Source organism: Dunckerocampus dactyliophorus, chromosome 17, assembly GCF_027744805.1.
Source record: "Dunckerocampus dactyliophorus isolate RoL2022-P2 chromosome 17, RoL_Ddac_1.1, whole genome shotgun sequence".
Lineage (NCBI taxonomy): Eukaryota > Metazoa > Chordata > Actinopteri > Syngnathiformes > Syngnathidae > Dunckerocampus > Dunckerocampus dactyliophorus.
Window position 1 is genome coordinate 7,672,697 of NC_072835.1, and position 16,087 is coordinate 7,688,783.

General features: G+C 39.2%; 1 protein-coding gene across 1 annotated transcript in view; it reads right to left on the bottom strand.

The window, feature by feature from the left end:
* scai (suppressor of cancer cell invasion) overlaps positions 1-16,087 on the bottom strand; it is a 49,276-nt gene that overhangs the window by 19,807 nt on the left and 13,382 nt on the right. Inside the window, exons 5-10 of the mRNA XM_054756722.1 lie at positions 12,327-12,425; positions 9,112-9,208; positions 7,053-7,151; positions 3,883-4,035; positions 2,117-2,218; positions 676-777 (exon numbers count right to left, since the gene is read on the bottom strand). Of these exons, the coding sequence (XP_054612697.1) occupies positions 676-777; positions 2,117-2,218; positions 3,883-4,035; positions 7,053-7,151; positions 9,112-9,208; positions 12,327-12,425 (652 nt within the window). The remainder of the gene's footprint in view (positions 1-675; positions 778-2,116; positions 2,219-3,882; positions 4,036-7,052; positions 7,152-9,111; positions 9,209-12,326; positions 12,426-16,087) is intronic.

The window sequence follows — 16,087 nt, forward strand, 5'->3', positions numbered from 1 at the left end:
GGCGGACTGCATATTTCTGAGTGTACTTTGTGTGTGTGTGTTTTTTTTTTTAAATACAGCTGCAAAATAAGCCACCACGACGGCAAAGAAAGTTGCAAGTGCCAGAACTTTGACAAAGAAGGTGAGAAACACTTTCTTGAATCAAATTCAAGAAAGAAGTCGTAGCAAAGTACGAAGGTAGCTGGGAACGATTTAATGGAGACCGATTACAGATAGTGAGCCAGGCCAGTGTATGTAATGATGAGTCTACCTGCTGCTGTGAAGTTTACAATAAAGTTCAAGTAAATAAGTATGCGGCTCGAACTGTCCACTCTTTAAAGTTAAGTTTGTCACGAATTAGAATGAAACAGCATCCGCTTGGCTCCTCCATCTCCTTCCCTCCTCCCTCCACTCATCACTGTGTTCACCAGTCTTCAATGAAGATAAAAGTGATGTTAGATGTTCATTTATCCATTTCAGTCATCATTTATATGCATTTTGCATTGTTCTCCATGTGTTTTCATTCTTATTTCTGGATTTACTGTATATTAATTCCCTTTTCGGTTTTGGTTTTCGTCCCTTTTGGTTGTCGTGTGACCTTTTAATGATGAAAGCCAAGGTTCCAGTCTACAGTACATGAAAAACATATGGCACAACAGAGAACTGAGATTGTCTCAGATTCCAAGGCATACTTACTTTAAAGGAGGCAGACAAGAAAGTAAAAAGCTGGCTGAATGTTGGCTTGTACAGGAGATACTTGTGAGGGTTTTCCCTTTTTGCCGGCTTCTCATTGGGTTCCTTAGGAGACAGGAAATATAGCGTACAATGATGAAACATTTAAATGAAATGGTGTTGGTACATCAAGAGATGAATTTCCACACTAAGTCTTAATTTAAATCCTAAAATAGTATACATTTCAGTATTGTTATGAATAAAGTGGGGAAGGGCAAAATAAAGCTAAGAGAGAGCGGATTCAACAGCAAGGTTAAATAAAAATATGGCAATTACCATGGAGGAATTTGAGCAGTTTTATCCGCAGTACGTCCATTTTCAGGGGTTCAAATGTATCTGGTGTCTTTACTGCAGACACGTTCAGGCTTGCTGCTTTCACATTTGCCTTTCCCATGTCCGAGTTGAAGAAAGAACCCTTCACAATCCAAGTGGTCCTCGGTTTACGACTTTCAGAGTTCCGCCGTTTTGTGGTTGTACGCACTGCCAGTAATTGTGTGAATGCTGAGAAGCACAGAAGATTTGCACCATTTTTCATCTTTTTCCCCCCCCTCTACTTCCTCTTCTTTTTCCGCCTCATTTTTTGTCTGCTAACTCCTCCCAAAATTCTCAACTGATTCAACCCAATCCAACGTCAAAATGTTCATTTTGGGTATTATAAGAATGTACGTTCATGTACAGTATATAGCCTGTGTATATCAATGCTCTTATTTCATATATGGGCCAATATACATGTTATCGGCCAATACATCAGATATTGGCTTTTTTCAGCCCCCAATATCGGTATCGGCCCTAAAAATCCCATATCGGTCGGGCTCTACCCCTGTTCTATATGATGTCATGACTCAGGAGGTAGAGTGATTGTTTCCTCAACCCAGTGGTCGCTGGTTCAATCCTCAATCCTGCTGTAATCAATCATGTATTTATACATTTCAACAATAATGCTCCATTTTTACATTCCAGTCATTCACATTCCGCCGTTTTTCATTAAAAATGAATGGATAATTTCAATGTTGCTTCAATGTTGCCCCGTTGAGGTGGAAATTCATTTTATAGTTAACATTCTGCTTATTCGGTGCAGGGTGGCATGCCTCAGGCTGTAGAGTAGCCGTCTCTATTAAATAAAAGGTTATACATTCATTTGTATTTGACTAAGGGAAATAAGTAAACAAATTGTTAATTTATTAGTTACTGTTGCAGCCATAACCCATGCCAAGGTATAACTCAACTCCGAACCCTGACGTCACTACATGTCCAACCCCCAGTCAACTCCCCTAGCACCAGAAAACATTTACAGGATTTTTTTTTTATCATACATTAAATTCTGGATTGTCCATATCTTTTATCAAATGCTTATTTTAACCACTGTATGTTACATTGTATTTATTTGTACTTCATAAAAACGTACCAAAATTCCTTGTTTAGGTGTCTGTACAGCAAGGTTCCCTGGTTCCCTCTCCAAAGCTTGGAGCATACGGAACATGTCAATAGTCAATTCACTGAACTTAACCTAAAGAGAGAATGGAAAAAAGTATGCATATAAAGGTCAGGCTTTGAATGATACAAAATAGATTGTGTTTTGACAGATTTAAATGGCAAGACGTGCAGTCACAATTAAAATGATTTGAAAAACAGTTACTAATAAAACACTTAATCAAGATAGCAGGAGAACGGTAGTCACACTTTGCAGGTGATATTGGATGAACGGACCTCACTTTCTAACTCTCTTGCAGGCAATTCATGGTTTTACAGGAATGAGAAAAAAATAAAAAGATCCAAAACAGACCACAAATAGCACTTACTGTGTTGGATAGATTGAGAAGCAATGCATTGCCACATTTCACACTGATATCAGCTTATTTGGCAAATTTACCCACCAAATTTGAGCTTCTTATTTATTTATTTATTCATTTTATACTGATTATCCTGTTCAGGGTCAGGAGTGAGACAGAGGCTATCCCAACTGAGAGACGGGATACACAAATAAGCAAATAAATACAGTGGTGTGAAAAAGTGTTTGCCCCCTTCCTGATTTCGTTTTTTTTTTTTTTTCCATGTTTGTCACACTTAAATGTTTCAGATCATCAAACTAATTTAAATTAAAAAATTAAATTAAATTTAAATTAGTCAGTGACAACACAACTGAACAAAAAAATTCAGTTTTTAGATTTAACATTTTATTATTAAGGGAAAAAAAAGAGAAATAAATCCAAACCTGTGTGGTCCTGTGTGAAAAAGTGGTTGCCCCCTAAACGTAATGACTGGTTGGGCCACCCTTAGCAGCAACAACTGCAATCAAGCATTTCAGATAACTTGCAATAAGTCTCTTATTAATAATTATTAATTTTGGCCCACTCATCTTTGCGGAATTGTTGTAATTCAGCCACATTGGAGGGTTTTCCAGCATGAAGCGCCTTTTTAAGGTCATGCCACAGCATCTCAATAGGATTCAGGTCAGGACTTTGACTAGGCCACTCCAAAGTCTTCATTTTGTTTTTCTTCAGCCATTCAGAGGTGGACTTGCTGGTGTGTTTTGGATCATTGTCCTGCTGCAGAACCCAAGTTGGTTTCAGTTTGAGGTCACCAACAGATGGCCGGACATTCTCCTTCAGGATTTTTTGGATGACAGCAGATGGTGGAGTCATGAACACTGACTTTAACTGAGACAAGTGAGGCCTGCAGTTCTTTGGATGTTGTTGTGGGGACTTTTGTGACCTCTTGGATGAGTCGTCGCTGCGCTCTTGGGGTAATTTTGGTTGGCCGGCCACTCCTGGGAAGTTTCATTACTGTTCCATTTTTTTTGCCATTTGTGGATAATGGCTCTCACTGTGGTTCGCTGGAGTCCCAAAGCTTTAGAAATGTCTTTATAATCTGTTCCAGACTGATAGATCTCAATTAATCACGGTTAAGTTATGTTTGGCAATCACTTTTTCACACAGGGGTCACGTAGTTTTGGATTTTCTTCTCCTTTAATAATAAAACGTTTCATTTAAAAACTGAATTTTGAGTTCAGTTGTGTTGTCATTGACTAATGTTTAAATCTGCTTAGTGATCTGAAACATTTAAGTGTGACAAACATGCAAAAAAAACGAAATCAGGAAGGCGGCAGACAGTTTTTCAAACCACTGTAAACATTTACTATGTTGCAAAATATGAAATGACGTAGGGGTTGACCTGGCTGTTGGAGTTGCCAATGATTAGTGCATCTGCAAGGACGAGCTGCCCAACCACCATGCCTTGTTCCAAGGGAGGCACACTTCCTTCCTGGAGGCGATAGCTGATGACAGTGACAGAATTGTTGTCATTCAGTAGTACCACTGGGTCTGCCTGTTTTAAGAAAAACACAAGTCAGCCAGTAGACAATAAAGAGGTCAGATTGTCATATCAATATTGTGTTTTGAATGAGATATGAAAGCTGTTGCTACATTGTGGGGGAATGCAAACAGGGGCGACAGTAGCTCAGTTCGTAAGGACTTCAGCTTTGGAACCGGAGGGTCTCAGTTTGAGTCCTGATGTGAACAAAAAAATATTTGTAAAGATTTAAATCTTAACTACTGTTGAGTCGTCGTTGAGCAAAGCTGCAATTCACCTACATAGGGTTTTTTTTAACACACAGGTATACAGTAATCCCTTACCACTTTGCGCTTCCACTGTCACGGCTTCACTCTACAGTGTCATGGGGCTGCTCCAAACAACAGTCATTTCAGAAGAGAAGACGACAAAGCCAGAGGCAAGGGGGCCATGATGTTTACACCACCAAGGAGACACTTTAAAGCTACAGAAGCTGAAATAAGTCATATGTTGAAGTATATGGATCCAATTAAACCTACATGTTTAATAAATGTCAATATTCGGGAAGAAGACACTTTCAACACGTGACATGACGCCTGCATGCATCCTGGTTTTTAGAAACGACCAGACGGCCATATTTTAACCAAACCAAAACTTCATTCACAAATTAATTCAAATAGACTAAAAATCATGCGTGTGTATTTCATTGGTCAGTGATAAGTACACAACAACAATAACGAGTTGGTAGATAGCAAGTAATAACATTCACAGCAAACATCTACAGTAAGATAGTAAGTAAGCCTGGAAAGCCCATATACAACAATTTACATGTCATTGAAGAAACAAAAGCTGTGGCATTGACAAAAGAACCTGGGAAGATACAGCTGCTGACAGGGAAAGGTGAAGGCAGCAGATCAGTCACGGCATCGAGTCCTTCAATCAGATAAGAGTGGCATCCATCAAAGACAAGAGAGCTCGCAGAAGACGTGGACCTCTCACCTCAATACAGGACAAAATCCCCAGTAGTGTCTGTGGAAGACTGTGTGTTCCAAAAATACGGCTGCACTCCCACACGAGGAATCATGCAAAAAGGAAATAACTGCTTGTCTACTCATTCACCGGACCGACGACTGACTCCAACAACCTAAACATGACTGTTATCCCGTGTCAGAGGGGAAAATATACTGTCCGACATAAAAATGCTCACAATAAACTGGTTGCATAAGTGTGTACATCCATAAATGCTTTACTTTATCGTTACACCTTTTGCAGCATTGAGTACGGAAGAAAAGAAGCCAATCAGCAATGTAATAGCCATCCATCCATCTTCTTCTGCTTATCTACGGTCGGGTCGCAGAGGCAGCACTCGAAGGCATTCCCAGCCCAGTTGAGAGACATAGTCTCTCCAACGTGTCCTGCAGTTCTTTGGATGTTTTTGTGGGGTTGTGTGTCGGCCATGCCCTGAACACCTCCACAGGGAGGCGTCCGGGAGGCTTCCTAACCAGATGCCTGAGCCACCTCATCTGGCTCCTCTCAATAGAGGAGCAGCAGATCAACTCCAACTTTCTCCCTGATGACAGTGCTTCTCACCTTATCTCTAAGAGAGAGCCCAGCCACCCTGCGCAGAAAACTCATTTCGGGCGCTTGTACCCGCGAACTTGTCCTTTCGGTCACTACCCAAAGCTCATGACCATAGGTGAGGGAAGGAATGTAGATCGACCGATAAATTGAGAGCTTTGCTTTTCGGCTCAGCTCCGTCTTCACCAAAACGGACTGATCCAGAGTCCACATCACTGCAGACGCCGCACTGGGGGGCGAACAGGAAGTGACGTTGGGGGTTCAGAATTGAGTTTTAGGTTAGCCTGGTTACGGCCACAATAGTAGCCTGTGTTAGGGATTATTGTGCCTGTTGTTAGATCATTCAAAGCTGCAATAAAACCCTGTTGTTCTGGCAATCAAGACTGGTACTTGTGTGTCTCAATGGACATTACAGTAACATTGCTGACACCAAGTGACCAATGTAGAATACTACATAGCATCAAAACATCTTTGAATGAGTCTTCTCAATGCCTTATATGTGTTTTTTAGGTCATTTTGACATTTTTATGATTGAAAATGTTTAATTTAGGCAAAAAATACATACAATTTTCTGAAATATGCATATTTTTAAGTAATAATAGGCTATATTCAACCACACATCGTCATGATTCATTATGCTTACTATTAATTAATATATTTTTGAAAAACCATGATGGAGTGAAGTCACAAAATTCTAAGCGCAAAGTGGCAAGGGATTTTCTTTCCTTGGTGTAGTGTTGGGATAGTCACTCCTAAAAGATAATCCATCACCAGTGCTGGGCAAATTATTAAGTTAGTCACAGTTACTGTTCCAAAAAGTAAGTGAATTAGTAACATAATTAAAGTAATTATTGTATTACTTCTTTGAAAAACCTTTCTTTGTAGTGGTGTGCCGCTAACAGATGTTTCATATGAGGGCTGAGGGATGAGCTCATCACTTGCAGTTCTCTACGAAAACGCTAGGGGCAGTGTTTTTTTGTTTTTTTTAGGGGCAGTGTTTGAGCGCGTGAGCAACCACAACTCTCGTCAACTAGCTATTTAGTGTCCTGCGTAGTAGCAGTGAAGAATGGCGACGGACACAACATCCAGATCGTTGATATAGATATCAATGTACAATAACGAACCACAATTGATTGTCAGAAATGGTAACAGCATAGTAATGTTCAAAATAGTATTTAATTAGATTATTCGTTACTGGAAAACAATAACTGCATTCCACTTTCAACACATTTAATCGGCCGATTATAGCCATTGGAGAATAATCCTAATCGGCTAAAAGTTGGCCAATTGACGCCGATATTAACACTTATTTTTCACTAATAAAATGCACGTAATATGGTGTTTTTCTTAGATACAAATCAACACTGATTGGGTGTCATCTGCAGTGTTACACTTTTGCCATGCTGGAGGGTGGAACTAATGGGAAGAAAGCAAAAAAAAAATGTGAGCATGTTTTTTTTTTCTTGGTTCCTTACCTCTACAAAAGATGCCACTTCCTGCAAAACCAAGTTCCATTCCAACTGATCCTCAGTGTTGAATCGTTGCGTGTAATCTTCGATTTCTTCAGATAACTCCTGCAGGATAGAGTGAAAGAGGACAGGGACAAAAGTGCGTTTCAAAAAATATAAAAACAACTTTTCAACTGCTAGGATTTGAAGGTATGCTCACTAAAACAAGAACATTGAGCTCAGTCAACTTTGGCTAGTAATAAAATATAACTGAACTGTAGTGTATATATGTATCTACGTATATATATGCATATACATACTGTACATACATACAACCAACAGCTGTTGTCTGCTTCAACACAACTCACAGAGGAAACAGAACTTCTAACTTTAACTTGTGGTTTGTGAAAGTTGTGGCAACCCATTATTCTTTGTTGGCAAATGGGATGGCAACCTTTTGAATTAGCACTGCTGGTGAATGGTTGCCAATTTTATAGTGGTGAAGAAATAATAAATGATAACATCTGGGAAAGACATCTCTCACCAGGAGTCATCTGTTCACTGCTGTTTGTCGCTAAGGAGTCGACACAGGTAGGGTTTAACAGACTCATTCTTTTGTTAAGACCTACCTTAAAAAGATCCTGAAGTTTGCCGCATTAAAATCATGAGGCGTGTTAACTTTAGCAGCAGAATAAGATGTCTGGCATAACATTTTCTGGAACTAACCCAATGGATACAATCCTTCAGTGTTGTCGAGCAGAGGCAATTATAATTCCTAGTGGGTGCCGGAGGAAATCGATTCACGTTCAAACTGCAATTTTGTCTAAAGCTCGCTAGCTAGCTTTAGACATTGGCAACGTTACCGAATGAAAGAGAAAGACATACTGTCAGCTCCGTCTTCGTTGAACGCTAATGTTTGGGTGCACTTCGGATTCTACAATTTCCCGGGGCAGAAGGAGCTACACATGACGTTTGTCGCAAAATCTACAAGATGAAAGTCAAATACTTCAAGTGCTTTGGGAATATAAAATAATATAGCTACAGTGGCACCTCGGTTAGTGTACACCACAGTTAGCGTGTTTTTTGGTTAACGTAGGAAATTTTTCCTCCATCTGTGTTTGCGTTACAGAATTAGCTAGCTGACTGACTAAAGGCGGGCGGTTTACTTCTTGACCTGGTAGGCTACCACATTATCTAATTACAATCGTGTTTTGGCGTTTGACCTGGAAAATATCGGAAGGACAGTTGGCATTGGCTCTAGGCATCCACACTGCGGTAGAAAATGAATAGATGGATTAAAATCTATTGTTGAATGTTATTATTAACACTCTGTTTCTGTAACATTTTACGTAAAAATGTCAGCAAAACAAAAAAAAAAAAAAGAAAATTAAAAATGTTAGTGTTTAGAAATGTGTGAGAGCCAGATGCAGACGTCCAAAGAGCCATACATGGCTTGTGAACCAAAGGTTCCCGACTCCTGGTCTAGGTTAAAGAGGAATGTAGTTCATCCTGGAACTGACACATCTTTGTTACTAAAAGAGTAGTGATAATGAATCCAAAATCAGTTTGAATAGAGCATTGAAAGAATCGGAATCTATCGAATCACGGGCTGCTGAAAGAGTTACATCCTTAATAATATGGTCACTACCCCTAACCATGACATAATTACCCAGGTACCGTAAGTATATCCAGGACCATGAAAAAGTATTTGCCTTTGCCTTACTTACTGATGTAAGAATCATTTGCATATCTGCCAGACTTACTGTAAATATTTTAGTTCAACAAGCAAATGTAATGATGACTTCATTCATAATGGGGAAAAAAGATATCTAGAGCTACTGTATGTGACTGGAGAATATGTACAGTAGATTCAATTGCCCCCTAAACCTAATAACAGGTTGCACCGCCCTTGGAGGCATTAACTGCAAATCAGCATTTACGATATATCAGGCCATTTTGAAAAGAACCATTCTGGGTAAAATATAAAATATATGATTTTTTGTAATAGCCTTTAACTCAGAAGACGTCACAAACCAGGGTTGGATGACGCTTGCACAGGATGCTTAGGTTTATTTTTCATTCTTACCTTTACCAAAACTTTGACTAGGTCCATCTTGTTGAGCAGTAAACAGACAACTATATAGCGGGCATAATATCGAAGCTTCTTCACAACTAATTCTGGCCTAAAAGAAGAGAAGACATTTTGCAGTTAGGCATGGACAGCGACTACAATTCAAGTGATATTCATGCAGCTTATGTTAGAAATTACTGAATTTATAAGGTTGATGATGAAAAAGGGAAAACACGATCACATTCAGAAATAACTACCTTGCTGTGTATTTACAGGTGGTCATCGGTTTACGGCGTTTTGCTATTCCATGGTTACGTATTGACTTCTATTAATTATTCATACTGTACAAAAAGAAAAACAACTAGTTACATGCGCACGGCAGATTAAAGCATTGGCGGACTGGCGGAGTAACGCATAGTCGCGTCGCTACACTGAGAGGAAGGACAATGTCACTTTTCTTCTTGTCAGCTAACTATTAGCCTATTTAAGCAGGCTCGTCTGATGGCAGCGTGTAAAAGTGAAAAGTGGAATTAGAAATCAGAAGACACACTAAAGAAATCAACACTGGCTGTGTCCAAGCTGCTGAAACGCTTCGACCATCGCATAGGATAAAGATAGTATCTCTGAATATGTGAAAGTATCCGCTCCTATGAAATGGACAGTTATAACTAGGCAGCGTTGTGTTCTCATTGTTTACACTTCCTCCTCCAAATAAGCCTGTTTCTCACTCCTTGTAACACCTCCCTGTGTGCAAGACAGCCAAAGAACTATTTTTTTTCATTCCCATTCCATTTAGTTCTTGTATTTAATATTTTAATTACTGTGTTTTATGTCTTTTATATGTTCTGTGCACAATGTGAAGTGTTGATTGACAGCGGTGTGAAAAAGTGTTTGCCCCCTTCCTGATTTATTTACTTATTTTTATTTTTTTCACGTTCGTCACTTAAAATGTCTCAGATCATCAAACAAATTTAAAAAATAGCCAATGACAACACAGTTGTTTGACTGTCCAACCTGTCAAAACATAACTGAGATGAATTAAGATTTATCACTTCAGAAAAGGTTATAAAGCCATTTCTAAAGCTTTGGGACTCCAGCGAACCACAGTGAGAGCCATTATCCGCAAATGGCGAAAACATGAACCTTCCCAGGAATGGCCGGCCAACCAAAATGAAGCCAAGAGCGCAGCGACAACTTATCCAAGAGGTCAAAAAAGACCCCACAACAACATCCAAAGAACTGCAAGCCTCACTTGCCTCAGTTAATGTCAGTGTTCATGACTCCACCATAAGAAAGACACTGGGCAAAAACGCCCTGCATGACAGACTTCTAACACCAAAACCACTGCTGAACAAAAAGAACATTAAGGCTTGTATCAATTTTGTGATGATCCCCAAGACATTTGGGAAAATTCTCTGTGGTCTGACAAGACAAAAGTAGAACTTTTTGGAAGGTGTGTGTCCCATTACATCTGGCCTAAAAGTAATGTCACATTTCAGAAAAAGAATATCATACAGACAGTAAAATATGGTGGTGGTAGTGTGATGGTCTGGGGCTGTTTTGCTGCTTCAGGACGTGGAAGACTTGCTGTGATAAATGAAACCATGAATTCTGCTGTCTACCAAAAAATCCTGAAGGAGAATGTCCGGCCATCTGTTGGTGACCTCAAACTGAAACCAACTTGGGTTCTGCAGCAGGACAATGATCCAAAACACACCAGCAAGTCCACATCTGAATGGCTGAAGAAAAACAAAATGAAGACTTTGGAGTGGCCTAGTCAAAGTCCTGACCTGAATCCTATTAAGATGCTGTGGCATGACCTTAAAAAGGCGCTTCATGCTGGAAAACCCTCCAATGTGGCTGAATTACAACAATTCTGCAAAGATGAGTGGGCCAAAATTAATAATTATTAATAAGAGACCCGTTGCAAGTTATCTGAAATGCTTGATTGCAGTTGTTGCTGCTAAGTGTGGCCCAACCAGTTATTACGTTTGGGGGCAACCACTTTTTCCACACAGGACCACACAGGTTTGGATTTTTTTCTCTTTTTTTCCCTTAATAATAAAAAGTTGAATCTAAAAACTGCATTTTTTGTTCAGTTGTGTTGTCACTGACTAATATTTAAATTAGTTTGATGAGCTGAAACATTTAAGTGTGACAAACATGCAAAAAACAAACAAAAAAAAAAAGAAATTAGGAAGGGGGCAAACACTTTTTCACACCACTGTAAGTATCATTTAGGTATAAGATCTGACTAACATCAGTCTAGGAAAGAAATTTGCACATAACCCGAGGACCACCTGTATATCTTATCATATACTGTAAATGTACTACGCAGCTCTGATGTTCAGATTAGGTTTGCATTTTCTGCTTACAAACGGGATGTGGAATTATGTCAAATGATTGTCATCCATCAGTTATACATTTTAACTGTTGGATAGATAAATTACTGTGTTACATGATACACACAAAAAAAGAGGTCACACACTAATATTTCGTTGGACCGCTTTAAGCTTGTATTACGGCACACATTCGCTGTGGCAGCGCTTCCGCAAGCTTCTGCAATGTCACAACATTTATTTCTGTCCACAGTTGCATTCATTTTTCGCAAAGATTTTGTATTGGTGACAGCAGATTCAGACAAATTTCCCCACTGTCCATGCACTTTTTAAGAATGCGTTGGACAGCTATTAACCTAATTTTTAGTGTTTCAGCAGCTTCTTCTGAAACAAATTAACATTTTCCACAACCACAGGATATGTTTTCAAACATGGTTGTTTAACAAATGGGTTAACTCAACTCAATGCATCATCCATCCATCCATTTCCTATGCCGCTTCTCCTAATTACGGTCACGGGTTTATCCTGGAGCCTATCCCAGCTGACTTCGGGCGAGAGGCGGGGTACGCCCTGGACTGGTCGCCAGCCAATGGCAGGGCACATATAGACAAACAACCAATCACACTGACATTCATACCTATGGACAATTTAGAGTCGCCAATTAACCTAACATGCATGTTTTTGGAATGTGGGAGTTAGGGGGAAATAAGTTGTTGCCAGCTGAAAGATAATCACCCATGCAGTAATTATCCAATGGGAGGCTCTTACCTATTTGCTTAGCTTAATCTAGGCGGTGACCCTTTTTTAGGGCATGCCAGTGTTATAGGATATGATAATTTAGGGTATGCAACAGTGAACAAATGTGAACTTGTCTGTACAATTTCAACAAACCTGTCCTCTTTGTTGACCTGATAGTAGTAGGACCGCTGGCGGATGGCTGAGTAGAAAGAAAATGCCTCATTCAGGTAACTTGTTTCTGATGTACGCAGGCTGTCAAAGTTGAGGAAAAATGGAACTTTTAGAACAATTGAAAATATACTGCACCACTCAAAACATACATACTGCATATTATAGAGTTAAACTCATGCCAGAAACTCACAAACACACAAAATATGTTTTACTCACGCCCAACAATTCACAAACAAACTCAGTGTGGTTTGGAAGTAAAACAAAAGTCCCAAACTAATGCATTTTGTTTTGCAATTAAGAAACATACCCATCAAACAAATGCATCCTGCTTCAGAGAAAAATACAGCATGTTTTACACACACAAAGGAACATATTTCTTCAAAAAATATCCTTCGAGTACAAAAATGGAACAACCTTCAAGTACAAAAAAAATCCTTCTAACTTCTAACTTAACCGCAGTCGGTGTGTCACAATGAAGCAGCAGCCACACCGTCCAGGATTTCATAGTTTTTGCAGCCTAAGGTGCCTCATTTTGCCAACTCACCGCAAACGGAAAGCCCAAGGATTCACTGAATATCGAAATTAGGAAAGTTTTTATTTCAACTCCATCTAGGCCTGTCACAACAATCAATAAATCAATTAACCACACGATAAATTAAAAATGAACTTGATAATTTTGCCGGCCTCGATATATTGATATGTGCATGCGTGTTTGTTTTCCTCCGCTCTCTCTACCAAAACAGGCTGGATGACAAGAGAGTTCACTCTGTGCATCGGTCTCAACACCTCGGCGCGTTGGTTCTATAGCGGAATGAACAGAGTGAGTGAACCCTCTTGTCAGTCATTTAGAGAGGTGGGGCGCTAGTGAGTGTGCACTCGCTAGCTATATGTGTCGTGTGCTACACAATTGAATACTTTCTCAAACTCCGACAAAATGTTACACCTCATTAAACGTAAACCGCCTCTTCCACAGACAAAGTAAGTGTATATGAGTGAAAATGAGCTGATGTCTGCATTGACACACAATGTGCACTTCATAGTATTTCTTGTTTTTTTTGTCAAGAATCAGACAACAAAAGTGACACTAATTCAAAATCAGAAATATGACATAGTGTCCCCATTATATTTCGGTTTTCTTCCGAGCTATTTTTTCCAATCAATATATTTTGGGGAACTACTGTTTTACATCATATTTCCACGGAAGGTGAAGTGGGCAGTAAATCTTGTGCTAATTAACAATGCATTGTTCATTTGTTTTTATTGTTGTGTGTGGTTTTTATTAACAGAGACATGGTGTATTTTTTTTTAGATAGTTTTTGGTTATGATAGTGATTTTGATTTAAGTGCAATTTTTGCTAAAACAGACTGAAAATTGTATTTTCATTTGGTGTTTGTTTAATTAATTATGCTGTTTCTTTGTTGGTTTAATTTATTTTATTTAAAAGCTCTCGACATTCAAATCAAATGTTAAATACTAAGTGTATTGCTTTTGAGCAGACAATTTTTAGGACAATTATCATCCAGCAACATTTGCTATCATGACAGGCCTAACTATGTCACTTCAAATTCAATTGGTTACTTGGATGTGTCACCACTTGGACAATGTCTGGAAGAAGTCCCAAACTTTCAGGAACAACCCAGGAGCCACCAAGGCTCAAGCTCATGAACACAGAGAAGGTGCAAAACAACAAAAAATAGCCTGTAGACATTTTCAGCCACAACTGAAATATGCAGCTTCCCACATGGACAGGCCAAATGCCCCCAGGATCAAAGTTTGGTGGTCAGATGAGACAACACATTAGCTATTTTCCACAATGACAAGAACTATGTTTGGAAGAAACAAGGGGAGGCATTTAAACCTAAGAACACTATACCAACTGTCAAGCATAGGACAACCTCCAAATTCACCTCAAATCAACAACTACCTTCTCCAATAACATGGACAAGACCAAAAAGCTATCAAAGAAACTCAGGGACAAGATTGTGGACCTGCAAAAGACTGGTTTACAAGACCATCAGCAAGAGGCTTGGTGAGAAAGAGACCCAATGGAATGGAAGAAGCACAAAGGAACAGTCAATCACACTCGCTCTGGAGTGTCATGCAAGATTTCACCTTGTGGGGTAACGATGATCCTTGGAACAATGAGGGATTAGCACAGAATTACAAGGGTTGAGCTGGTTAATGGTCTCAAGGGATTTAAGCACCGCATTCACCAAGAAAAGCATCACCGAGGATCGTGATCCTGCAGTGCCCGCAAGGTTCCACTGCTCCAGTAGACACATGTACAGACCCGTCTGAAGTTTTCCAATGAACACCTGAATGACTCACACAAGGCTTAAGACCAAAATGTAGCTCTTTGGCATCAACTCAACTCGATTTGCCGTATTTGGAGGCAGAGAAATGCTGAATGTGATCCAAATAGGAACATGGAGGTGGAAACATTCCGCTTTGGGGATGTTTGTTTATCTGGTAAAAATCCTTCCTGATATGTGTGCAGCCTTGGTGACCAAACAAATACACAAAGCATCTGTCCTGTGCTTGCCAACCAGGGCTTCTCCACCAAGTACCACGCCACGTTTTGTTTTGGGATAAAACACTTATTTCACTTAATTAAATACAAAACTAACTCATAAGCCGTTTTTTAATTACATTTTTTTCTAGATTTGGTCTCTCTCTCTTTGGGTCACAATAAACCTACCACAAAAGGTCTGGACTGCTCATTGTAAGGTGGTAAACTTACAAAATCAGCATTGTACCAAACACTTCTAATACTTATTTTCCCCACCGTATACTGTATTAAGCCTAAACACTTCTTATAAAATGTGAATAAACACTACATGCACTAAAATGGGCATTTTCCACATACACAAAGTTGAAGAAGAACTGAAACCTTACAGTAGACAAAGCAGGTGTCCTCAAACTTGAGGGAACTGAAAACTGGACATTTTTATATGTGCATGCTTTTCTTTAGAAAGAGCTGGTCAGTAGTGAAATGTTTACGGCTGGGAACTCGGCTTAACCATGAAGCAAAACCCTTCACTTTCCAAAACATTGTACGGAAAAGGTCCTTACTAAGGATGTCCAATATTGTCTTTTTTGCCGAGATCCGATATGCCGATATTGTCCAACTTTCAATTTCTAATTCTGCTATCACCCGATACCAGTATGTGAAACATCACATCTCTCCTGTCGTGGAATTTACACATATCTGTTGTGAAACAAATGAATACAGCATCAGCAATTAGCTTTTCGACGTGGCTGTAAACAACATCTTGCTTAGTGTCCAGAAGAGCACAATACTGGGAACAGCAAAGATCCAACGCAGAAACCCCAAGCTCCTAGGCCTCTAGTAAAGGATTAGAACTTGAGTGGGCGAGAAAACAATTGATCTTTTTTTTAAAAAATACAAAAAATCTCTAAAATCAAATTGGGAAAATGTCTTTCTTTCTAATGTATATAAAGGAAACAGAGAAGACCCAACTACCACCAAACAACCTTTCAAGCTTCATGAATCAGTCTCTCTCTCCTTCAAGTGGGTTTCTGACACACAGTAACTACCGTTACCAAATGCAATGTTCTATAATTATTTCTGTTTCTATTATTCATTTAACATTATCTGAAGCAGCAGAAAAGCAACAAGTTCAGTGTTCAATACTTGCATTGTTCAGAAAAGCATTTTCACAGTTTTTTTATGTGTTAACTTCACTTTATACGGACCTGATGTTTTATTTTATTTTTATTT